This window comes from Phascolarctos cinereus, unplaced genomic scaffold, assembly GCF_003287225.1.
Source record: "Phascolarctos cinereus isolate Bilbo 61053 unplaced genomic scaffold, phaCin_HiC Scaffold_4;HRSCAF=312, whole genome shotgun sequence".
NCBI classification, from domain to species: Eukaryota; Metazoa; Chordata; class Mammalia; order Diprotodontia; family Phascolarctidae; genus Phascolarctos; species Phascolarctos cinereus.
The window spans coordinates 278,984,639-279,010,775 of record NW_027555847.1 but is presented as its reverse complement, the minus strand read 5'-3'; the positions used below and the strand labels follow the sequence as shown (position 1 = coordinate 279,010,775).

Sequence of the window (26,137 nt, the reverse complement as noted above, 5' to 3'; positions counted from 1 at the left end):
GTATGTGTGTGTGTGTGTATGTATATAATCATCCCAAAATGCTCTTCTGTACTATATACCTTTCTTATGCCTTCCTAAGGTTTAATAGTTACTCAGGATTTTAAGGTAGACTTGGATAGTTATGATTAAGAAAACTTTAAATAATTTTTTTTCTTTCAAATGGATTCTGAAATATATGTAATGTCTTTGAGAAAGATAAATGAATACTAATCTTGGCACAGTATAGTCAGCTGCACATGGATGTTACTTTTTTGTAAAGGAGCATAATTTATAACTGTCCATTATGGACACCGAGAAATTAGTTGAAGTGCTTACATGGTGTTAAAGTGCTTGTGTGGTATACAGATATAACTGTAAAAGGTTTCTCTGTGAGAGGATAAAAAGTAAGAAATCTTCCTCTTCATTAACTTGGGAAATAGGATTTCTTATCAGCTGTGAAGGTTGGTGCTTGGTAAGCTATGGAGACACTTTGACATGCTGAAAAAGTATAATTTAATTTTAATTTGTCTTGAGGTTTGTTTAAAGAGTACTGAAATATTCTGTTTCCATATAGAGCATGTATTTGTTTACTTTTACAACTGATTATGTTATTTCATTTGTGATTAAAGTTCAAATTTGGAAAAATATTCATCTGCTTTTGTGAAAATTTCATATATTCAGCATAGAAAATATTCATTACTATTAAAATATTAAAAACCTGTGTTCAAAACATTTCATGAACATAAGACCCTATTGCAGGTTATTTTTGCCCTCGTTTTTGTGCATCCCCTGGTGGTAGGCTGTCATTTGTAGTATTTTTGTGTAGAATTATTCATATTCGCAGTGCTCCTGAAACATTATAGATGTGAATCAAGCTCTTTCATATGCTGTGTGTTGCATAGATTAAAAGTACTATGCCTAGTTTTTCAGCCAAAGGCACAGTTCTTGCAAAACTTTATGGTGCTTTGGAACAGTGTAAAGAATACCCGTTCTATATTTAGAGGATTTTGTATAAATTCCTCCTCAGTGATAGGTCACATCATTTAATTTCCCTAGGCCTCAGTTTCCTCATATGTAAAATGAGGCAGTTGGACAGGATGGGCTCAGAGGACCTTTCCAGCGCTAGATCTGTGATCTTCTGGTCAGGAGTATTACAAAGCATGATTCTGTGTTTATATATTGTAGTGAGAGATAAATCTTGTGGGTAAAAGTCCTCCATTTATTACTCATGTCATTCTGACCACGTAACTAGGTCTCAGTTTCTTAATCTAGACAATAAAAGAGTTGGACTAGGTGATGATCTCATAAGGTCTGTAACAATTCTTGAGTTCTATGTTTTTATTATTTAAAATTTCCAAAAATTATAGTGCAATACTACTGTTGGATACTTTATATGACTATTTAATCCATATATTTTTATGACAGATAACATGGCAAGGTGAATAGAGTGCAACACAGGAATACCTGGGGTCAAATACTGTCCCTGGTATTTATAGTTTGTGTGACTTTGGGCAAGTAACTTAATTTTTGTAGTCTTCAGAAGGCTCTTTATGACTTATTTATTAAGTTAAAGGTGGGTTGTGTTCCTCACTGGTGAAGTGAAATCATAGATCCTTGTTGTGTTGCTGTATTATGGTAAAATATTTAATTTGTAGAATTTAAAATGTCTAACAAAATTAGTTTAATTTAATAAAATATATGCTGTTATTGGAATTCCTGACTTTTCCATAGTGTTCATTTAAATAATGTCTCTAACATTAATAAAATTGTGTTATATAACAATGACCAATGACTATTCCAGAGAACTGCCAATGAAACATGTTAAGCACCTCCTGATAGAGAGATGATAGACTAAAGATTCAGAATATGACTTGCATTTTCAGACATGCCCAATCTGGGAAATTGTTTTGCTTTAATATGTTACAAGATGAGATGGTGGGGTTGGTGATCCGAGTTTAGGGGTAGAATGGCTTAGAAAACAAAGAAAAAAGAGTGACATGGAAGCATTTTAAACATCCAAAATAGTTGTCTGAATTTCTGGTGTTGAAGAATGGTCTTTTCTTGAATGTGTAAAAAGCATATTTGCATACAAGATGCCTATAAGCTAATAATTATTTCTGATGTAGGCTTTACAGAGACAGCTTAAAATATATCTTCAAAACAAAACTTCAGACTTATGACGGTTTGGTATTTATAGTCATAGAGTATTTTTACAATTTTAATTTTTTTTCAGTTTTTTCCCTCCAACTGGTGGTTGGTGAAGGATAATTAAAACTCTTGTAAAAATTGCATTGTCAACCAAAACTAATTCTTGCTTTGGCCATGTCCAAAAAAATAAATATCTCCGTTTGGCCCTTAAGACCATTACCTGTCAGGAGGTAGGTAGTATGTTTCACTGTGAATCCTCTGTAATTGTGGTTGGTTATTGCATTATTCAGAGCTCTTAAGCCTTTCAAAGTTGCCTTTACAGTATTGTTGTTATAGAAATTATTCTGCTAGTTCTGCTTTCTTTACTCTATATCATTTCACACATGTCTTCCAAGGTTTCTCTGAAAATATTCCTGACATAATTTCTTATAGCCCAAAATTATTTTCATGTACCATATTTTGTTTATATACTACTTGCCATATGCATATGGTACTATATTTTGTTCATATACCATAATCCATATTTTGTTCAGCCATTTCCCAAATGATAGGTACCCTTCACCCTTCCCGTCTTAGTTTTTAGTTCTTTGCATTGAATCCAAACATCACCACTGATGATCAGTAGTTGTTATAGTTTATTGTACTGAGCACCTTAGAATGTCATCTGTAATAACTTCTATATTTTTCACACAGGTGACAGATCAGTCAGTAAAAGCTTTTGCTGAACACTGTCCTGAGCTACAGTATGTTGGTTTTATGGGCTGTTCCGTTACCTCAAAAGGAGTCATTCATCTAACGAAGGTAGGTGCAGTTGCTGTGTATTTGCCATCAGTGATTGTCACTCAAGTTCTTGACTTCAGTAGCATCAAATTAACTAGTATACATGGGAATCTTTTTTTTTCCTTTTTAAAATTGTTATTTTTAGTTTTCAGCATTCACTTTTGTAAGATTTTGAGTTGATTTCTCCCCTTCTCTCTCTTTAATAGATAGTCTTTGAGAACTGTTGTGGTAAAAAAAAAATTACCCTTGACCAGACTAGGGTAATAAATCTCTCTGAACTTAGCTAGCTGGTTGTCAGATAACTGGCACACAGTGCATCAAGTGGGGCCAGCTTGGTAGCACCTGCCAAACCTTGCACTGTGGTGTCCTAGGCTTTGAGGACAGTGTCCCCTCCTGACTTGATCAGTCATCCAAAGTAGGATGTTAGTAAAGATATAATTATGATAGTGTGACTTGTATACTTTGAAAAATGAAGATAAATGAGAATTTTATGTATTTTCCAAGTGGTTATCAGGAAGATTTAAGTTTAAATGGCCATTTGATTGTCATTTAGATTAGCTGTATATCCTGAAATGAAGTAGACATTGGTTACTTAATCATTTTGCATGATCAGGGTAGACATATAAACCTCAAACGCTCAAATTGACAAATGTACTTAGGGAAAGAATTAAGCCCCAGTACCAGATCTGTGAAGTCAGAACAGGTTCAGCAAGTACATGCACATGCATTGTAAACACAGATGTCATGCCTTAGCAAGCTCAGAAACATGCATCTCTCTGTAGTCCATGCTTTTGGTGTCACCTTTTCTGTTTTATAGAATAATGACACAGGGCCAAGTTTAATGTGCACTAAAATATTTAAAAATATTTCTCACCTTTTCTAATGGAAAAAGTGTCCCTTGAAGAATGTACCTTCAATTTGTAGGAAGTCTAAAGTTGAAGTTTAATTTTTCTTCAGTGTAATAGTAGTTGCTAGCATAGAATCTAGAATCTAACACAATTAAGCACATTACCTTAGGAGCTAAGAATCGAATTTCAATTGATAATCCCTGTTCTGCTGTATTTGAAAGATTCTGTAGTGGGCATATGAACCATGTTATTCTGTCCTAGAGAAGCAGTCGCTTGTATAGCAGTTACCTTTTGGAGGAGGAGAAGACTCTTAGAGCAGTGCCAGAAAAACTTTGTTGGGAAAATTCACCTGAAAATTAGAAATAGTTTTTGTTGGCTTCTTCCAATTGGGAAAGGAGTATATTGGGATTCATATCAAAGGAAATCACAAAGGTTTAAGCAGTCCCAATGCTTGCTACAGTAAGAATGACTCATGTCATAGTATGAGTTCCTATCTTAGTCACCTATGTTCAGACAAAAGAATAGAGTAACATTTTTAAGGTGGAAAGGATGCAAGGATGCTCCCATCTAGTTTATCTGTTTCTTCTGGTTAAAAATCAGGCAATAAGTTCATACTTTAGCCCTCAGAGGTTTAATAATCTAAAAGTCTTTCATGACTTAAAAAAAATCCCTTTCTTTCCTGCATCTTGATCCCAGCTTTGCCATAACTAGTTATGAGACTTTAGAAAATTAATGTTTGTGGGTCTGTTTCTTGATATGTAAAGTTTTTTTTTTGGTGGGAGGAGATAACAGTTCAGCTATACCATCTTTTAGTTCCCCCCTGATTGTAACATTCTATGAATCTGTAAATAATGTGTTTAAAACAGACCTTGGAGCAGTCATATGGTACATCTCTTTGATAAATATTAGGAAAACCTATGCCTGGTGAAAGTTTCTCTGTAAATTTTCCTCATCACTAATTATTATCTATTTAACCTCAACAAACATTTTTAAAGCACCCGTTATATGCCAGGTGGGGATAGAAGTACAGAGAATAAAATAATTCCTAATCACAAGGAGGTTGCATTATCAAGGAACATATATATCATCCTATATATATAATAAATAAAGGAAATAAATACAATTCTAGGTTGTTTAATTCATTGTAGTTAAGGATGAAGGGCAATATCAGTTGCCAGGGCAGGGGGTGGGGCAGTTTCAGGGAGGGCTGGGAGGGGGAGTGGGAATCCAGAAAGGTTTCATTGAGAAGGTGGAGACTGATATTTATTTCATGCTGCGAGCCCCTTGAGGGGAGAGTATTTCTTTTGTGACTCTTTGTGTCCTCATTACTTAACCCAGTGTCTGACACATGGTAATTGCTTAATAAATGTTTATTGATTGACTGAGGAGAAAAAAAATTTGTGAGGTAGACATGTTGAGGAAATACGTTCCAAGCGTGAGAAATGTCTAGTACAAAGACATAGAGGTGGGAAATGGAGTGCCATTTTTGAGAAACAGGGAAAAAGCCTGGTTTTGAGGGATTTCCCAGTGGGGGAGGAGGGTAAGTAATGTCCAATGAGGCAGAAAAGATAAATTGAGTCCAAGTTGTAAAGCACTTTTAAAGTTATAGAGGAGTTCGTATTTAATCCTGGAGGCAATAGGGAGTCATTGGAGTTGATTGAGTAGGGGAATGACATGGTCATATCTTCACTTAAGGAAAATCTATTTGGCAGCTATGAGGGGCAGGGGGTAGATTGGAGTAGGGAGTGACTTGAAGCAGGGAAACTAATTGGATGTTATTGCAATAATTGAGGCCAAAGGTGATGAGGACCTGAAATAAAGTGGCAACTGTCTGACTAGAAAGAAGTTTGGATGTGACAGATTATTGAGGCAGAAACAGCAAGATTTGGAAACTTCTTGGGTGTTTGGATTAAGAAATAGTGAGAAAGAGGATGCTAATATTAAAAACCTGAGAGGAATGGTGGTGTCTTTGACAGAAACAGGGAAGTTTGGAAAAGGGTTCTGTTTGGGAGAGAAATGAGGAGTTCATCTCTTTCTGCCTTAGTTTTCTTATCTAGAAAATGGGAATTAAAATAGCATTTACCTCCAATGGTTGTTGTGAGGATTAATTAAGATAACATTTGTAAGGTGCTTTGCAAACCTTTAAAGAGTGATATGGGGCAGCTAGGTGGTACAGTAGAGCACTGGAGTTAGGAGGACTTGAATTCAAATCCAGCCTCAGACACTTGACACTTACTAGCTGTGTGACCCTGTGCAAGTCACTTAACCCTAATATCCCCCCCCCCCCAGTGATATAAATGCTATTTGTTGTTATTGTTAGTTCTGTTTTGGGCAGATTGAATTTGATATGTCCAAAAGGTATTTGGTGATGTGGGCCTGAAACTTAGAAGAAAGAATAGGGCTCAGTATATAGATTTTTGAGGTGCCTGCATAAAGATAATTATGGCAGTTAAACCCATGGGAGCTAGTGAGTATCAATGTCAAATAATCTTCTAAAGTACAAGTCCAACCACATCATCTCCATATTCAGTTAACCTCTACAATCCTTTTTGCCTTTGTTTCTACCCCTAGTTATTATCACAGTATGTGGAACATAGTAGGCACATAATAAAAACTTGTTGTTGATTTTGTTGTTGGTACTAAAAGAAATACTGTTTATTTAAATTCACTCTTTAAAAGTTTCATAAATGCAAATAACCAATTAAGTAAGCAAGTCCATGCAATCATAAATCCCCTAAAATTTAAGATCATATAAAATGTTTCTGGAGGTCCAGCTTCAGGAATGTTATGGATTCTTTAATTTTAATAATCTCAGTTTGTGTTTAATTAAATCAGTTCTAAAATGATTTAAATCAGTAGTCTTATTAGTTTTTACCAAAGTTCATTTCTTTTATTTTAACATTAATATAGTTTCTTTCCCACTCAGATGTAGAAATAAGTTTTGCTTTTTTAATATAAAATATGCATAAAAATGCATTGCAATATTGATTTTTATATTTTTATTATTTTATAATATACCAGAAAAATGATCCATAATTAGGTTATTCAGTTTACTGGGGTGAGCCATCTGCAATTTAACTTATCAGCCATTGTTTCTTGTATATTTTTGCAGTGGTATATTAGGAAGACTAAATCCACTATCAAAGACATTTAAATTATTGAATTAAAACAAAAACTTTTGTTTTCAGTATTTTTCCTCTGAATGAGGCATTAATTAAAATTAATATTTAATACCATAAGAATTTTAATTTACTAATTCTGAAACACAGTTTAAAAATAAAACTTAAGGAGACAATTTCTGTAGGGATCATAGAATTATAGGAATATTGATTTAGAAATAGAACAGACCTGAAATCACATAGTCCAAACCTAGCTTATTTTATAGTTCAGGAAATTGAGGCAGGCTCGGAGTTGTTAACTGACTTGTCCCAAATCACATAGTTATTAAATAATGAAGAGATGGCATTCAGCCTTCTTATTATAATAAGAATATAAGAATAATAAGACTATATTAGATTATAATAAGAATAAGTCTTATTCTAAATCCAGGTAAATGTAACAAATATAAAATCATGAATTATGAAGCTAACTTATTCATTACCTTCTCTTCCTATTTCTGTATAGACTGGAGAATAAATAAGAACTTTCTTGGTTTTTCAGTTCCCAAAGACTTTATTATCAGTAGACCAAAGGAAGGAAGCATTCTTTCTGTAATTGTGGGAGAAGCTACAGACAAAAGGTGGCTGGTCATGTAAATAGCATCTAGTTAATATAGCGGTTTAAGTAGCCTGTACCAAAGTTATAGAATCTCAGGGTTAGAAGGAACTTTCCATCTACTTCACCCTGTATCTGATCGAGAATTCTCTTTATAATCTCCCTCATCATTTAGCCTTAGTCTACACAGTACAATTAAGAGGGAAGAACCCTTACCTCTTAAGGCAACCCATTGCCACAAAATCCACTGCTTCATTTGGCACCTGTGAACAAATAGATAACTCCCAAAACTCTCTCTCTAGTTATAATCACTGTCACCCTGTATTTCCAGATATCTCCTAGACATTCCCACACAGATGTCACAGGTACTGACCAGACAACAAAATTGCTTTTAAATTTCATTTAAATAGAAATAGCAAGATACTTTTTATATGTGTGCAGTGCCATATATGTAGTTGACATTTAATAAGTTTGAGTAATTATTAGATTGAGGCACTTGATTTGCTTTTGTTCTAATTAGCCTGCTTCTCTATTTTCTTCTTTACTTTCCTGCATTTTCCCAACTCCACTTTATTAATTATCCTGATCTCTATCCTGCAGCCCTACAAGCATTTCCAATCCTAGAATCTTAGAACTTTAGAGCTAGACAGAAACGGAGAAATAAAGAAATCAAGATCTGCAGAGGAAAGTCAGTCCTCTTTCACGCAGCTAGGAATGGGAGGCAGTGTGGTACAGGGGAAAGAACACATATTTTGGAGTTGGAGGACCTGCATTCAAGTCCCACCTCTGAAACTCACTACCTGCATTACCTTTGGCAAGTCATTTAACCTCCTTATTTTCATTAGGAGATTTGCCTGGATGACTTCTGAGATCTCTTCTAGCTATTTCTGTATGGTCCTATGATTAAATCTTCATCTGTTACCTACTTGTATAGTGATCTTTCCTCAACTCCGTGATTTTCTAATATTGCAGGAGATTCCAGTATTTAGGAACTCTCAACTGTACCTTTCAAAGAAAAAAATTTTTTATTATATTAAATTATATTAAATTATGTAGCTATAATACAATGATAGGTACTAAAAAACCAAAATATTTTATAATTATAAAGAAAACCTACTTTATAGGCAAAGATTTGTGAAGACATTTGTGATATAGGGTGGTATAGGGTGATATTTCCCTGATGTGGCTTCTTTTAAAGCCTTTTCAGAAAAGCATATATGTCTCTAATGGTTCACGTTTAAACCACAAATTTGTTGTAGTTTTGTGAAACAGCTTGTGGTGTTATGGAAATAACCCTGATTTTGGAGCCAGACACCTTGGTTTGGGTTTCTATAACTTATTAGCTCTGTATCCTTGGATAAGTCACTATAAGCCAGACTAGTCTAATTTTTAATGAGGATAGGTATACTTGTTTTATCTACCTCACAGGTAACTAGGAAAAAACTTTCAAACCTTTGAGTTATCTTAGGAAGTTCTGTATAAATATTAGCTTTCATGAGTTGGTATTACAGAGTGATGTTTGTTGGGTAAACATGACATAATCAACTTTATTCATCAGGAGTTAAGTACTGACTTTAGTACTGAATATGAAGAATATGGGCAAGTAAATTTGATTTATAATCCATTAGATTGTAAGCTTCTTGAAGGCAGGTCTTCTGCTTCCTTTCATATTCCTAGGGCTTGGCATGGAGCCTGGCACATAGTAGGCACTTAAATGTTTATTGATAATTAAAGTAAATGTCTGTTGTGACCTGTTAATAACATCTTTCTTAAAATATTACAGGATTACATTATTTTAAATACTTTGTAATTGCAAAGTATGAGTCTCATTCTGTGTAAGGTTTTGTTTTTTTAAAAACCTTCAACATACATTAAATATATTATATATCTTGCCTGAGAGGCAGCATGTCATAGTGAGCTTACCTTGGAATTAAGAAGACCAGGGTCTAGGTCTTGCCTATATGTGATACATGTTAGTTGTGTGAACCTGCGTAAGTCATTTAACCACTTTTTTTGTTCTTAGGAAACAGTCTCTAATACTAATAACAATGAGTTCCTGGAATGTATTGATAGAAGGCATTTCCATATTAACAGTTAACCTCCATAGGTCCTATCTCCTATTCTGTCTCAGAGGCAGCTAGGTGATGTGTGGAATAGAGAGCTAGGTCTGGAGTCAGGAGTTCAAATTTGACCTCAGATACTTAGTGGCTGTGAACCTTGGCAAGTCACTTAACCTCTGTTTGCCTAAGTTTCTTAAACTGTAAACTGGGGATAATAGTGGCACCTACCTCAACAATTGTGAGAATTAAAATAGATATTTGCAAAGCAGTTAGCACAGTGACTGGCATGTTGCAGGTGCTTATATAAAATGCTTATTCCCTTCTCATTTGCCAAAATTACATGCCTGTAAAGTCATGAGAGTCATTCCCATGAGATTAAAAAAAAATTAAATACTTTTAATGAAGACTGTCATTAATTTTTATCTATCTCCTTTTCTTCCTTGTCATACCACCACCTACCTGTACCTTGCCCATTGTGAGGTCTGTTGAGAGCACTATAGGAGTGTTCAGCCCATTTTTCTAGGATCATTTCCTTATCACTAATCAGTGTGGCTCTGTCAGCCCTGAGTAGTTGAGATATGCCATAGGTCTTTGAAGCTGAGATTCAACAAAGTATGGATCATTTCTCTGCTGCTTGTGCTAATTTTGGCCTAACAATTAACACCAAGAAAACACAGGTGATCTATCAGCCAGCACCACAACACCCTTACTTGGAACCATTGGTTACAGCAAATGGAGAAGTTTTGAATGTTATGGATAAGTTCATTTACCTTGGCAGTGTACTTTCTAGGGATGTACATATTGATGGTGAAGTTGACGCATATATTACGAGAGAGAGAGAGAGAGAGAGAGAGAGAGAGAGAGAGAGAGAGAGAGAGAGAGAGAGAGAGAGAGAGAGAGAGAGAGAGAGAGATACTCTTTTAGGTAATAGAATAACCTAAAAATTAATTCCCCAAAGCTTTTATTTTACTTTTTGAGAGTAAACCAGTTGTTTATTATTATTGTTATTATTATCCTGTACGTGCATTTAAATTTTTTCTATTAAGATACTTTGTTTTTGTATCACCATAGTTTATAAATATATCCCTTTCTTCCTCCTTCCCTGCCCTAAGAGTCAACCTTCCTATCAAAGAATAAGAGAAAAAAAAAACAGTCTAGCAAATCTAACTCACATAAATCAATTTATTTGTCTTCATGTGCTTCTCTAAATTCCTTACATGAATAATTTCTTAAAGTGCAGTAATATTCCATTATAGTCATGTATCACAGTTTAACAATTCTCCAGTTGATAAGTATCTATTCTCTTTCCTGTTTCTTGCTTACTGCAGGAAGTGCTTCCAGAAATAGATTATGTGGGTGTTTTTTTTTCTGTTCCCTAAGGTCCTTTTGTGATTAATTCTTATTTTTTTTTCCCTAGGTAAACATTTATTGACACTATGTTTTACGCACTGTGCTAAGTACTATACATATAAATACAAGCAAGGAAAACATTCTGTACCCTAAGATTAGCTCATATTCTAATAGGGGAAGAAAGCACGTGAAGATGAGCATGGCTTGGAGCTGTTGGAAGGAAAATAGCTGCAGCTGAGAACAGCTCGTTGCTCTTGAACTTGAAATATGACTCTTAATACTACCTTACTTACATACTTCAGGGTTTACAAAGGTCTTTCTTCACAGTTGTGTGATGGAGGCAGTTCAAGTAATAGCATTCTCATTGTACAGAGGAGAAAACTGACACTGAGTGAGCTGAAGAAGCGTTTTACCTTGGTCACACAGCTGTCACGGGTCAAGAGCTGAGATTCAAATCTATGTCCCCTAATTTCAAGTTGAGGGAATTTTCTGTTATGTCGCTTTGCCTCTCCCAGGGAATAAAGTAAAAGTGATGAATAGGATTGAGTTCACCAGGGACAACAACATTTAACTCATAGGTGCATAGGATGTGATTGAGAAAAGGATTGAAGAGGGATAATCATTTTCATCAGAGCATAACATAAATCAGTTATAATTGATATATTCTTTGAAGAGTTTAACATCTAACACATGTGTCTCTGATATATCTTTTCTTTTTTACTTTACTTAAGTCAACATAGACTGTTTTTGTAATTTCTGATTATTTTATCTGATAGTTATCCCATATATTAAATTTACCAATCTAGATTTTCCAACTGTAGCTTTTTAGCTTTATAGTTTAACTTTAGGTGTTTCAATTGGAGTCATGAAATTAACACAAAATTCTCAAAACCAAATTAATCTTAATTCATTTGAAAAGTGTATATTTGCTGTAGATCAATTTTAGGGGAAGGAATAGTACAGGGTATCCCAAAAGTCTTGGTGTAGTTTTAAGCTTTTAAAATTATTTATGTGTGTGTATACATATGTATGTAGATATGTATATACACACATACATACATGTATGTACATGTCAGAGAGGCAGCATGAAATAGTAGATAGATAGCAGAGTTGGAGTCGGGATGCCCTGTGTTCAAGTCCTGCCTCTGACACATGGTGCTGTATTGCCTAAGAATAGTCACTTAACCTCTCAGTGCTTAAGCCTTCAGTCAGTAAGTAATTATTGTGTTAGCATTTAACTCTGATTGTAGAAAGGAGAAGAAAGACAAAAACAGGATAAGGAAGAAAACTGAAGAAAGAGGCATCGAAGACACGAATAGAGTTAAAGAAGGATACACAGCAAAACCTTTTAGGATATCATTTATATTAAATTCACTGAGGAATTGCCTTCTCTTTTCTGAGACAGTTCTAAGACTTTAAAATAATTATAGTTTCTTTGCCCACCTTTGAAATCCCATGCCACCATCCCTCAGCTTCCTTTTTCCTCTGTCCCGTGACTCCTTCTCCCACCAGTGATTTCTTCCCATAACTCCATTTCAAGGTAGGGCCCAGACCAGTCATGCTTCATTTTCTAGACTTTACCACCATGCCCTTTTGGGTATCTCCCACTTCTCCTCCCTTTTTTCAGTTCCCTTTTATGCATTTTCTTTCCTCATTAGAATGTAAGCTCCTTGAGGGCAGTGACTTTCTTTTTGCTTGTATATATATCTCTACAGTGGTCAGTGCAGAACCTGGCACGTGGTAGGTGCTTAGTAAGGGTTTGTTGACAAGCAAGACAGGTTTGAAGATTGATTTAGGGTATGGCTTTTAAATTTTATGGCTATTCTTAAAGAATTTCAAGGAAATGATGCTATCATAGAAGAGAGAAGAAATTCAAGATCTTGATAATAATTATATTAGTCATTTTGGAACATTGCAGGAGGACCTTATTCTGGTGAACCTGCCTCCCAAATGAACATGCTACTAAAAATATCATTGAATCAGTTCTTTGTGGAGAATGTAGTTCTAGTAGTTTCATTTCAGAAACCAAAATACTGGAATATATGTGTTGTTGTTATTCAGTCATTTCAGTTGTTTCAGACTCTTTGTGACTCCATTTGGAGTTTTCTTGGCAAAGATACCGGAATGATTTGCCAATTACTTCCCCAGTTCATTTTTACAGATGAGGAACTGAAGCAGACAGAGTTAAGTGACTTGCCCAGGGTCACACAGTTTGTAAATGTCTGAGGCCAGCTTTGAACTCAGGAAGATGCATCTTTCTGATTTCAGTTCTGGCACTCTATCCACTGTGCCACCTAGGTGCTGTGTGTGTATGTGTATGTATGTATGTGTATTCAGGGGTTCATAACTTAGCTCATTGAATTTGTTTTTTATTTTTATTATTTTTATTTACTTTTATATTTCTGTAAGTTTTTAAATTTTATTTATTAATTCACTTTTATAGGATTTTGAGTTCTAAATTTCCCCTACCTCCATCCACTGCCCACTCCCCAAGATGGCATGCAATCTGATGTAGGCTATACATGTACAATTATATTAAACATACTTCCACATTAGTCATATTGTGAAAGAAGAATCAGAACAAAAGGGAAAAAACACAAGAAAGAAACAAATAGAAGAGAAAATAGTATGCTTTGGTCTTCATTCAGACTCCATAGTTCTTTCTCTGGATATTGATAGCATTTTCTATCATGAGTCTTTTGGAATTGTCTTAAATTATTGCATTGCTCAGAGGATCTAAGTCATTGTACAGTGTTGCTGTTACTGTGTACAGTGTACTCCTGGTTCTACCTACTTCACTTTGCATTGGTTCATGCAAGTCATTCCAGGTTTTTCTGAAGTCCACCTGCTCACCATTTCCTGTAGCACAATAGTATTCCATTACATTCATATACCAAGACTTGTCCAGCCATTCCCCAATTGATGGGCATCCCCTCAGTTTCCAATCCTTTGCCACCATAAAAAGAGCTTCTATAAATACTTTGTACATTTTCCCGTTTTTATGGTCTTTTTGGGATACAGACCTAGTAGTGGTATTGCTGGATCGAAGGGTATGCACAGTTTTATAGCCCTTTGGGCATAGTTCCAAATTGTTCTCCAGAATGGTTGGATCGTTCACAACTCTACCAACAATTAGTGGTGAACATTTTTTTTCATATTTTAACTGTGTTTTGATATAATTGGTTTCCTTTGTAATCCTGTGTATTTTATTGTTGTGAGGGCTGTCCTCCACATATAGTATGGTGGTGTCATCATGTGGCTGGAAGGGAGGCAGAACAGACACTTGTCCTTTTTCTTCCTGAACTCATCTCAAGGGGGTTTTTAATTCCTAGCAAGAGGAGAAATGGGAGTGGAGGCCAGAAATTTGGCCATTCTGCTTTCTCCTCAGAGAGAGGGGCTTTGGGCTAGAATTAAATCTATTTTTGTTCCTTAAATATTATTTGTCTAGGGTATGTGATTTTCAGGCTCAAGGTAACACCTGATTATTGTTTCTTTGAGGAAGCAGGACCTCAAGCTTTATATCTAAGACTTGACTCCCTTTCCACTGAATAGCAGTTCCACAATGAATACTTGTAATGCTTGGCCAAGAAACCCATTTATCTAAATCAGTAGTTAAATAGAAGTCAGAGAAAGTAGCCACTGGAGAATATATACCAGGCAATACAGAGCAAAGAGCTCTCCCAATTTTGGAGGGTGGGAGGGTGTAACTCAGCTCAGCTGTATCTAACCCAAAGGGAAGTTAAGTTCCCCAAAGTCTCTAGTGTAGCAGGCTGGAGATGGGATTGTGATGGAGACTGCCAGCTCCTCGTGTCTGCTTCTTCATGGTCTTTTCTTTTAGCAAGTGGAGTTGGCCTTCCATCATCTTCCTTGAAGCTGGAAGCCAGAAGTACCCAAAGTGACTGCAGAAGCCTAAGACGGTCTACAGACTTGAGACTTGAAGCAACCAAGGAGCTGGAAGAGAACTAAAGAGCTTGCCTCTCTCGTGCTCTGGCCAACCCTATCCTGCCCCTCATGCATGTGGTGTCTTGAGCTCCACCAGTGAGGAGAGAGTCCTACCAATGGTCTTTGGGACTGCGGTTACATTCTTTTATGAATTTAAAAACACGTTGTTAGGTCATTTCAGTCATGCCTGACTCTCTGTGACCCCATTTGGGGTTTTTCTTGGTAAGGACACTAGAGTGGTTTGGGCAAACAGGATTAAGTGACTTGCCCAGAGTAACCCAGCCAGTAAGTGTCTGAGGCCACATTTGAACTCAGGTCCTCTTGACTCCAGGGCTGGTGCTCTATATACTGTACCACCTAGCTTTCCTATAGCACTTGAATACAAATAACTGAAAGCTTAGTAAGATAGTATTATTTTTTTTCTCCTCATCTGCTGTCAAATTACTTTTAGTATCAGTGCTTTTGGAACTACATTAATTTGTGTGGCTTATTTGACTATTTCTCTTATCACTTAGTTTTCCCCTTTTTCTATGCAGGCTACTACCGTCCTTCTACTCACCCAGGTTTGTAAACTCGATGCCATCCGTGAGTCTTTGCTCTCCCTCATTCACATATCTGATCAGTTGCCAAATCATGTTTTTCTTCCTCTATAACATCTCACACATATTCACCTTCTCTCCAGTCACACACCATGTTCTTCAATCTCTCAATCATGTCTCCCCTGGAATGAATGAATGAATGAATGAATGAATGAAAGAATGAAAGAAAAAGCCTTTGTTAGGCACTCACTATGTCCAAAGCACTGTGGGAGCGCTAGGGATACAAACAGAAGAGCCGATAGTTCTTGCTCTTAAGGAGCTGACATTCTAATGGTAGAGAGAACACATATGGAGCTACAAGTTGTGTGTGATGTTCCTATGGTCCTAGGGGGGGAGTGGCAAAGTAGATGATAATACCTCTTCTTCAATTTCATTTCCTTGGAAATTCCTTGTATTTTCCTGTATCTGACTTTCATTCCTAATATTTGGTTGATAATATTTTCCCACTCCCATTTTACTTCTAATTCTATCGTAATTGAACTTATTCAGCAAGTTTTAAATTTTATGTCATAGTTGTCTGTTTTTTTTTCTTTTGTGGTTTCCTCTATCCCTTATTTGGTAAATGGTTATCCCCTTAGGCATAGTTATGACAAGTATCTGATCTTCTTTTCTTTCAATATTTTTAATGGCATGACTTTTAATTAGATTGCATATCCATTTTGAGCTTATTGTAGTGAATAATATGAGATATTGTTCTAAGACTAATTTCTGCCAAAATTTACCCTGTTTCAGCAGACCTTATAAAGTAGGGGAGTCCTATGCCCAGTGATTCCTTGACGTATACATCAGTCTATAGTTTTGATTGCTTTTCTTTCTTGCTTACTTAGTTTGTTCTGCTGATCACCTTTTCTGTTTGGTGTTGTAACCAATACCCCATGGTTTTAGTCACTACTACTTTATAAGATAGTTTAGGGGCAGCTCGGTGGCGCAGTGTATAGAGCTCTAGCCCTGGAGTCAGGAGGACCTGAGTTCAAATCAGGCGTCAGACCAAACACTTGACACTTACTAGCTGTGTGACCCTGGGCAAGTCACTTAACCCCCCAAAATATAAAACTTTAGATAAAGTAAAAGTTAGATAAAGCTAAAAATATATTTAAAAAATTATAAGATAGTTTAAGGTCCAGTCATATTATGCCCTTTGTAGTCATAATTTTTCTTATTATTTCCCTTAAGATTCTAGGTTGTTTGTTCCTCTAAGTTAATTTTGGTATTATTTGTCTAATTCTAAAAAAGGAATCATCTCACTAATTTGATTTTTACAGCACTATATCTATAAATTAATTTAGAAAGTATCACCATTTTTTATTAATTTGTATAATTCAGCCATGATCAATGAATTTCTTTCCAATTATTTAAGCCTTATTTTATTTCTGTTAAGTATGTTTTATAGTTATATTTGTGTAAATTTTGTATGTGCCTTTATGGGTTAATTCCCAGCTATTTTATGCATTTAGTGGTTATTTTGAATGAAGTTTTTATTATAATTTTCTTACCTTTTTTATTACCACTATATATAAATGCTGATGATTTTTGTGGATTTATTTTCAATCTTGCTACCTCCATGAAACTATTAATTTCTTTGCTAATTCTCTTAACTACCTCAACATGTCATCTATAGGTAGGTGTAGTTTTGTCTCCTTTTTTGCCACTGTATATTATAATTTTGATTTTGTTTTCTTGTCTTAATTGCTATAAGTAGCACTTCCAGAAGCAGGTCATTTAATAGTGGGGTATGTGACATCCTTGCTAAGATTGAAAATTTTATAAATTCATTGGCTTATCTAGAGTCATTTAATAATTCTGCAGTTTTTGAGGTGAGAATTACTGGCTAAGTAAATTTTGTCTGATATTTTGTGCAGTTTTTTAATAACATAAAATTTTCAATTGGACTTTTATTTTCAGAACTTTCTCTCTTGAAGCACCAGAATTGGTGAAAAGGTGATTAATATAAACTAAATATATTCAGTGGTCTTTTTGTTTCTCTTCTTGAAAAACACAGACATGAGAAATGAGCATAGAGGAGGTATGGTAAAATGAAAGGGATATTAATTAAACCAATCCAATTAGATGAAGTAATTGCCCTCCTTCCTTATTTTCCCATTTGATTTCATTTACCTTTAATTCATTTAAGCTCTTTTATTTTTGGTTCAAGTGAAATTGTATGAAAAATTTATACTTTAATTGAAAAGAATTTCTTATCCTCACCTCTCACTGAGTAAAAATATGACAGGCCTCAGCTCTTCCTCAATGCTCCTGACTTTAAGAGTTGTTTGTAGTTTGTTTTGAGCTCTGGAAATCTCATGTAGAGAAAAGAAAAGTATGTAGAGGGGAAGAGAAATCTAGGAAAAGTCAATTAGAAAGTGTTGCTGTCTTTCAGAGTGAAAGAACTGGAGCTGTGCATCATTTATGAATTCGTTTCCTAACATGCAGAAATCCAATTAGCAAAATCATATTTCTGCAGCAGAAGACAGTGATTAAAAAACTGCTGAACTCAAAGTAGTCAGGATTCCTGCCACACACATTAAAACTGACAGTTTACTAAGCTTTAAGAAATGTTCTGTACTTTAAAAACAAATATGTAAATAGGAAAATGAGTGTGCCTCTTGATGCTGAAATGACTTTTAAATCAGCGGAATTGGGAGTGCATTTTATATGATTTAGATCTAAGTATTAATGAAACTTGTGCTGTAGATAAAGTTTTAAAAAGATGCATGTCTTTTTAAAGTTACCAGACCTTGTATATTTTAATGATATGCATAACAGTATAAATAAATATTTATTTTAAATGTGGTAGGCCAAAAAAAGCTGGTATTTAACAAAGATTTGAGGTATGATTTCTAGGACTTTTTTTTTTTTAGGTTAGGCAATGGGGTTAATTGACTTGCCCAGGGTCACACAGCTAGTAAGTGTTATGTGTCTGAGGCCAGTTTTGAACTCAGGTCCTCCTGAATCCAGGGCTGGTGCTCTATCCACTGTGCCACCTAGCTGCCCCTGATTCCTAAAACTTTTTGATCCAGATTTCAAATATAAATGATACTTAGTTTTAGAGAAATGAAGCCAATTTGTCATCGTCACCAGAAGGGCAATCCACATTGCTTCCCTTTACTCCCTTTCCTTTTAGAACACTGAGACCCTCAATGTTTTTGTTTTGGTTTGGTTTACTACACATGTGTGTAAATTGTGTGGTTGCTTACAGTAACTATAAGACTGTTTTATTAATACAATTAATGAATTTGTAATAACCTTTTCACTTTAAAAGAATAAAGGTGATAGTTGTCATTTCCTGGCCCTTTCCAAGACTAGAATGGGAACAGAAGGTATCTTATTGCCTGCATTTATTAACTTTCTTTAAATATGCAATTCTCTTCTTTTGCACTGATGTCAGGATGATAATTACACAACAATTTGACAAACGAGGGATATATAAATTAACTTGGAAACAAATCACCCATTTCTACCCAGAGTATTCTGTTATAGCAATAGCCCAATGACATCTGGGAAATGACCTTTTCACTTTCAGTTTCTTATAGAGAAATCCTTTGCGTATTTGGTATTGCACTGTGGTTTCTTTATTTAGTTGTACCCAAAGGGCATCCCCCTCTCTTTGGTACATAAAGGTTTTAGGCAGTATTTCAGTTGTGTACCTTGGGTTTAGTTATCAGTCAGTCACAAAGTTTTATGCCTCGGTTTTATTACCACACATGATAAGTGTGGGAAAGATTATGAAAGAAGTATAAAGTACAGTAAGTTCCATCAAGGAGTTTATAGACTTTCTTGGGGCTGGTGGATGGTGCAAAACAGAAGAAACATTTAGAGAACCAAACAAGATGCCCTAAATTCAGTGCCAAGTTCAGTAGTACTTCTTGTAGTAGACAAGAACTGTGAACAAAATGGGTGCCCATTGATTGGGGAATGAATGAATGAATGGACAAGCTATGGAATATGAATTTAATGAGATACTAGTATGCTACTAGAAATGACCTATATGAGGAATTCAGAGAAACATCAGAACTTTTGTGAACTTGTGCATAATGAAGAGAAAAACATGACTACAAATAATGTAAATGAAAAGAATACTCAAAGAAAGCTGAACTCTGAATAAAATTGTAATAACCAATTTTGATTCCAGAAGGCAGATAAGCAGAACTCTCTGCTTTCTTCAGAGTGGTCAGGTAATTGAGGGGTGTAGAAAGTTGCATATTGCTAGAGAGTCGCTCTACATTGGTTGTTTTGTTCAATTTTTCTGTTTTGCAAGGGAGGTTTCAATTCTAGGACAAAGAGTTTGGGGGTGTGGAGTTATAGAGAAATTAATATTATGTAAAAACAAAAGGAATCATTAAATCTTATTTAAAAAAAAGAATAGTCTATGTGGTTGGGCATGAGGGCTCATACTTCAGCAGTAGCAATGGGAATAGAGAATAAGCAATAGATAGGACTGGTGGTGTGGGGATAAAATCAATATAACTCAGAATTGATTGCATATGAGAGGTGAGGGGAAAAGGAACGTTCAAAGCTAGCTCACTGCTACCATTTATTTTCATGAGCCCAAGTTCCCTGACGTCCAGTTTTACTTTAGTAGGAAAATAGTACCTTTTTCTTTCTCTTTTTTGCTTTAAAAAATGCACACAACCTCCCCCTTTATTTTTAGGCATTTGAGGGTTATACCATAGCACCCATTTGGAAGCTCATTGTAGTGGCAGAAACTAGGTGAGGTGGAAAGTTCCATGAGTAAAAGTTTGAACAATGATTCCTGAGCCTGTCTGTAGACATACAGGGAGAGCTAAAAGTTCACATTTATACAATACTTTAGGGTTACAAGGGTTTTCCTCACACCAACGCTCTGAGGTAGATTAATGCAATTATCATTAACTGTATTTTACAGAGGAGCAAATAAAGCCTAGGAAAGTAAGCTGGAGATCATAGCCTCAACAATAATAATAACAATAGATAGAAATTATCTAGGTCTACAAAGCACTTTATAAGTAGCGTCTTATTTGTGCCTCACAACAACCCTGAGAAGTAGGTGCTGTTATTTTCTCCATTTTACGTTTAGTAACTGCCAGAGCTGGTGCTCAAATAATAATAGCTCGCATTTATTTAGTGCTTTAAGGTTTACAAAGTGCTACATATTTCCCCCTGTTAATCACTACAAGCCTATCTCTCCCCTATACCAGACTCCCTTTCCTTGATCTTTCTTAGTTACGATGCCTTTGCTTGTGTAGCTCCATATTATCAAGGGGGGCCAATGGGAGAGTGTAGCTTTTCCCAGGATCATGGGAGACCCCTCATGGGGCTTGGGGAAGTCAGGGAACTGTTGAGACCTAGAGAATGGGAAGGGGCTTGGGGGTTTGCTTGTATACCAGCTCTGAGGCTAGCTGATTGCAGGTAGAGGCACTGCCCCCCAAGAATAGAATATAATAATGAACAGTTGAAACCTTGTTTGGATTACTGACCTGCTTAAGGAATGAGCTACCTGAACATAACTTTTGCGATTTCCCTCACTTCACTGTGACTGGATCCTGGTAAATTTATCCCCTCTCCACTTTTCTGTCTTCTGCTTTCTTCTAAGTACCTAGTGAACTGGCATCTCTTGCCCTTGGGAGTTTCCTGCTTTCTTTAAATTTTGTTTCCTGTATTTTTTTTGGAGGCAGGGTTAAATGACTTGCCCAGGGTCCCACAGATAGTAAGTGTCTGAGACCAGGTTTGAACTTGGATCCTCCTGACTCCAGGGCTGGTGCTGTATTCACTGTTATACCCAGCTGCTCCTGTGTGTACTTTTTACCGTGGGTTCTGTCTGTAAGTAAAAATAAGCTTATTTTTATTTTATCCTGAAGGAATGTTAGCAATAAAGGAGGGGGCCACACAGTGGGGAAGTGAAATGGGGAGCCCATGGACCAATAACTATAGACTTAATGATGAGACTATGCTTAAGCTCTCTTTCTCTTGGAACAGACAAGAGGGGGCTTCATATGACCAGACCTTTTATCTCCAATTTTGTCCTCGCAATAAACAGGCAGATAGATGGTTTCTAGTTGATAAGAGATTTTGACAAAGCCGTAACATCTCTCATTTCTTCAAGAATATGCTTCCTTAGCTCTGGATATAGGAGCCTAATACTGCGAGAAGCATTATCTTCTCCCCACCACTCTCACAAATGAGACTTTCAAGGCTTTTAAAACCATAAGAAATTTATACTTGCTTCCACCTGTTTCCTGACCTTTCTCTAATTGGTTTTCAATCCCCAGCAATGGTTTAAGCCTTCCAGTCTTGACCTTTAGAGATTCCCTGTTTCTCTCTTCAACAGTTGTTAATGACTTTGTCCCATGGAAACTTCTCTGTCTTTTCTGTTCTGATTTGTTGGCTTGAAGCAAACACACTAACTTGATGTAAAAGGCTGTTGCTAACCTTTGTAGGAAGTTAGCTTTTCTCCCTTAATGCTATAGACTGACAGTCTCTGCTCCTACTTCTCTGGACACCATGTATCTGTGAGACCTATTCTTCCATGATCTACTTCCCTTATCCTTGAGTGCTCATACTACTTCCCCCACTAGTCTTATCCAGATGGACTTTTTCCTTCCTTTTCAAACCTGTATATTTCCTTGACTTCTTTTAGGTCTCAGCTCCTTGGCCACAATGATAGCAGATACACTCTGCAGCCATCTAATAATGAGGACCTTTTCTTATTGATACCTCCCCATGATAAATTGGCTGAATTTATCTTCCCCCATCCTCCCCCAAAGGAGGTTTGTTTTTCTTGAATACAGGCTCACAAAAGAAACATATCTTTTTAAAAAAATTTTTAGGCAGTTGGGGTTAAGTGACTTGTCCAGGGTCACACAGCTAGTAAATGTCCAGTGTTTAGTCTGAGGCCCGATTTAAACTCAGGTCCTCCTGAGTTCAGGTCTGGTGCTCTATCCACTGCACCATCTAGCTGCCCCAAAAGAAACATATCTTAAACTTAAAGAAAAAAATAATAAACGACTATCTGCTCATCAATAATGCAAGGTTATGAAACCACATAAAATAACAATAAAATATGTTCACCTACATTCTGAGTTCCTAAGTACATTGACTAAATGTTGAAATATTGCGATGGATCATTTATGAGATTGGGTTTGTCAACCTTTACATGATCAAATCTTGTGACTTGCATCACTGATGAAGATGACAAATCTCTTATAAAGAAAAATAAATTAATTAAAATGTCAAGAACTTAAATGTGTGATTTGTTTCTGATAAGGGTGGAGACAATATTTTAGGTAGGTTTTTATGAAATACCAGAGGGCAATATTTTGAAATTCCCATGACAGAGATATGATTGAGGTGTAGTTGCCTGAGCTGTTTGTGTAAGTTTTAATAAAATGATAATCACATACAGGTGCTGCAAAAGGGCTGCATGATGTTTATGGTAGCAGGAGTCTGCAATCTAGGAAATGGCTTTTGAAGGCAGTAAAATTCAGGTCCAGATGGCCAAATAGACCTATTAATATTAATTTAATAGGTAACTGTCAGTGTATGATGTGTGCTTTATTAGAAGCTAAATGTTTGTTTCTGGTGATTGTATTAGCACAACATTTTGCATAGAGTAGTCACAATAGGTATTTGTGGAATTTAATTGAATGTAATAGAATGGAAGAGAAGGGAACTTTAGTGATGAAGAATGTCTTTCTGTATTTGAGAAATGTGTGTGCTTAAAAAAGGAATAGTACTGGGGAAGAGTCCTTTTTGCAAAAGACAAATTCAGTTATTTGCCAGTTATGTAGAAGCCAACCTTGGAATGCTGTTCTTCTCTGCAGCAGTGAATGGTGAATTCTATTCAGGAATTAGAAAAGTTTCAAATTTGAGCAAATCTGAATTAGAGTTTTATCACATATAAGATGAAGCATGTACTTTATTGTTTTATATAATCATAGGTGTTACAATTCTGAAAACATGCAGTTCTTAGAATAGTTTAAGTATATTAGCAAATCTTTCTTATTTTTTTCACCTTGCCCAAGTCAGTGTATTTCATCTTGCCAAATTAAACTGGTTATTAGTTTCCAAAGCTATAAAATGGAAATAGTAGTAGTTACAACAATAACAGTAATAGTGCTGCTTATCTTATAGTGTTGTTATGAGGATCATATGATATAGTCCATATAAAATGACTTATGCTTTTTTATAGTACTTCATTATTTTAAGTTATTATTATTATTGTTATATGAAACATGTTTTGGAATTAAGAAGATGTACTTTCATATCTTGCCTCTGACACATATTAACCAGATGACCATGAGTAAATAACTTTTCATTTCCAGAGGCAGCTAAAACTGTAAATAAATATTGACAGGTTTTCATTATGAAAAGGGGAAGAGAGTTTCTACATTGAGAAGAGTTCTCTATATCAGTACAAATTTGTACCAAAACAGGACAGATGGCCTGGGTAGATGACTGAATGGAATGTGAAGCCTGGTCTAGGTATAATGACCAGAGACATTTTTATTCAGTCATCAATCAGGATGATTCATTCCTAAAGACGGGAGTTCCAAAGCTGAGTAGATTTGTTTCCCCATGGATTGGGGCTATGGATTCTGGGGATTTGGTATGAAACTTGAAGGCAAGGTACTGGTCTAGGTAGGTAAAAATGGGATGATAACAGGTTAATGCGTATGAAAGGGATGAGAACAAGTATTTATTAAGCACCGACTATGTTCTAGGCACTGTGCTAAGTACCTTTACAAATATTATCTCATTTGATTCTTACAACCCTGGGAATTAGGTACTATTATTATAAGCATTTTGCAATTGAGGAAACTAAGGCAGAGGTTAAGTGACTTGCTCAGGGTCATAGCTAGTAAATATTTAAGACTGGATTTAAACTTATGTCTTCTTGGCTTAAGGGATAGGCAGGCATTCTATCCAGTGTGTCCTCTAGCTGCCAAGATGACCTGGATTGTGAATTTTACTCTGGTCTGGAGCTAGGCAAATTTGTATTCAGTCACCAGCTGAGGTGAATGTAGTCCCAAGATGAACGTTTCAAGGGGAGGTACCATAGGTATTATTATCCTCATTTTAAGGATGATAAAGTGGTTGCGACTTTTCTTTGGTAACAAAGCTAGTATCAGGAGTTAGATTCTCTACCTAACAGTCTCTAGTATTTCATGCTTTATGCTTTTAAGATTTCTTGTTGCTCTAACCTTATGTGATTTGATGATTATTATAGTCCTTAGCAAAATGAAGTGTAAGTTAAGGCAAATTATATGGATAATTTAGGCAAAATAAGTGGGATAATGGAGGAAGCAGTGGACTATGAAAGTAAAGACTTGGGTTCTCATCTGATCAAATGCCAAAATTAACTATTTAACCTTGGACACCCTGACATCCCTGGGCCTCAGTTTTTTCATCTGTAAAATAAGTGAACTGCATCAGTGATATCTAAAGTCAGCAGTCTAAGATTATATAATTAGTGATGATATGAAAGGTATGCCTAAAGTTCAGGTACACAAGGATTTATATAATTTAATATTAAATAATTATCTTTTGAGGCATATTCTGATCACCTAATCCAAATATCTCCTGCACTGATGATTCTTATTCCACCATTAATAATTCATGTCTTTGTCTTACACTAAGAATAATTTTGCTAAATGTAAATCCTCCTAAGAAGGGTAATACATAAAGTTCTTAATTTTTTTGTAATAAATGAGGTTCTTATTTCTTCAGTTTAAAGGAGAGATGGAAGAGCCTGTCAGAGATAAGCTTGGCTTATTTAAAAATGTCCCCTGATTCAGCCCTACCTGTAGATACAGATACACAGAGAAGCAGCATGGTGTCAGCAGGGGTGGGGAGCCTGCAGCCTCAAGGCCACAGAATAGAGTGCTGCATTTGGCAGTTGGGAAGACTTGCGTTCAGGGGCAATTAGGTTGCGCAGTGGATAGAGCACTGGCCCTGGAGTCAGGAGGACCTGAGTTCAAATCCAGACTCAGACAGTTGATACTTCCTAGCTGTATGACTCTGGGAGAGTCAATTAACCCTGATCACCTCACCAAAAATCGAAGAAGAAGAAGAAAGAAGAAGAAGAAGAAGAAGAAAGAAGAAGAGAAGAAGAAGAAGAAGAAGAAAGAAAGAAGAAGAAGAGAAGAAGAAAAAAGAAGAAGAAGAAAGAAGAAGAAGAAGAAGAAAGAAGAAGAGAGAAGAAGAAGAAGAAGAAGAAGAAGAAAAGAAGAAGAGAAAAGAAGAAGAAGAAGAAAGAAGAAGAAGAAGAAGAAGAAGAAGAAAAGAAAAGAAGAAGAAGAAGAAGAAGAAGAAGAAGAAGAAGAAGAAGAAGAAGAAGATAATGAGGATGACAATGACAAAAAAAATTACGTGGGTTCAAACCCAGCCTCAGGATTTGTGATTATAGGCAAGTTATTTAGCCACTTTGAGACATACTTTCCACATCCCTAAAACAAGATAATAATAGTACCTGTCTCACAGGTTGTGAAGGTCAAATGAGTTCATTTGTATAAAATATTTGTAAATCTTTAATGCTAGAAGTTTTTATTATTAACCTGTTAATTTATAATGAAAGGGATGTATTCATATGGGAAAATATGTCGTGCCCAAGTACTTCTCTGAATTTACAGATTTACAGATTTTACAGAATTCCATATTTTATATAATTTTTTAAAAAAAATCAAATTGTTGATCCAAATTTGATAAACACCAGAAAAATGATTCTGGAATATTGTATATGAAA

The 26,137-nt window shown here is 35.7% G+C and overlaps 1 protein-coding gene across 3 annotated transcripts in view; it reads left to right on the top strand.

The window, feature by feature from the left end:
* Nucleotides 1-26,137, top strand: part of FBXL17 (F-box and leucine rich repeat protein 17) — a 513,353-nt gene that overhangs the window by 132,790 nt on the left and 354,426 nt on the right. For all 3 annotated transcript variants that reach the window (XM_020968827.2, XM_020968828.2, XM_078153081.1), the window contains exon 5: nucleotides 2,821-2,928. In XM_020968827.2, coding sequence (XP_020824486.1) covers nucleotides 2,821-2,928 — 108 coding nt within the window. The remainder of the gene's footprint in view (nucleotides 1-2,820; nucleotides 2,929-26,137) is intronic.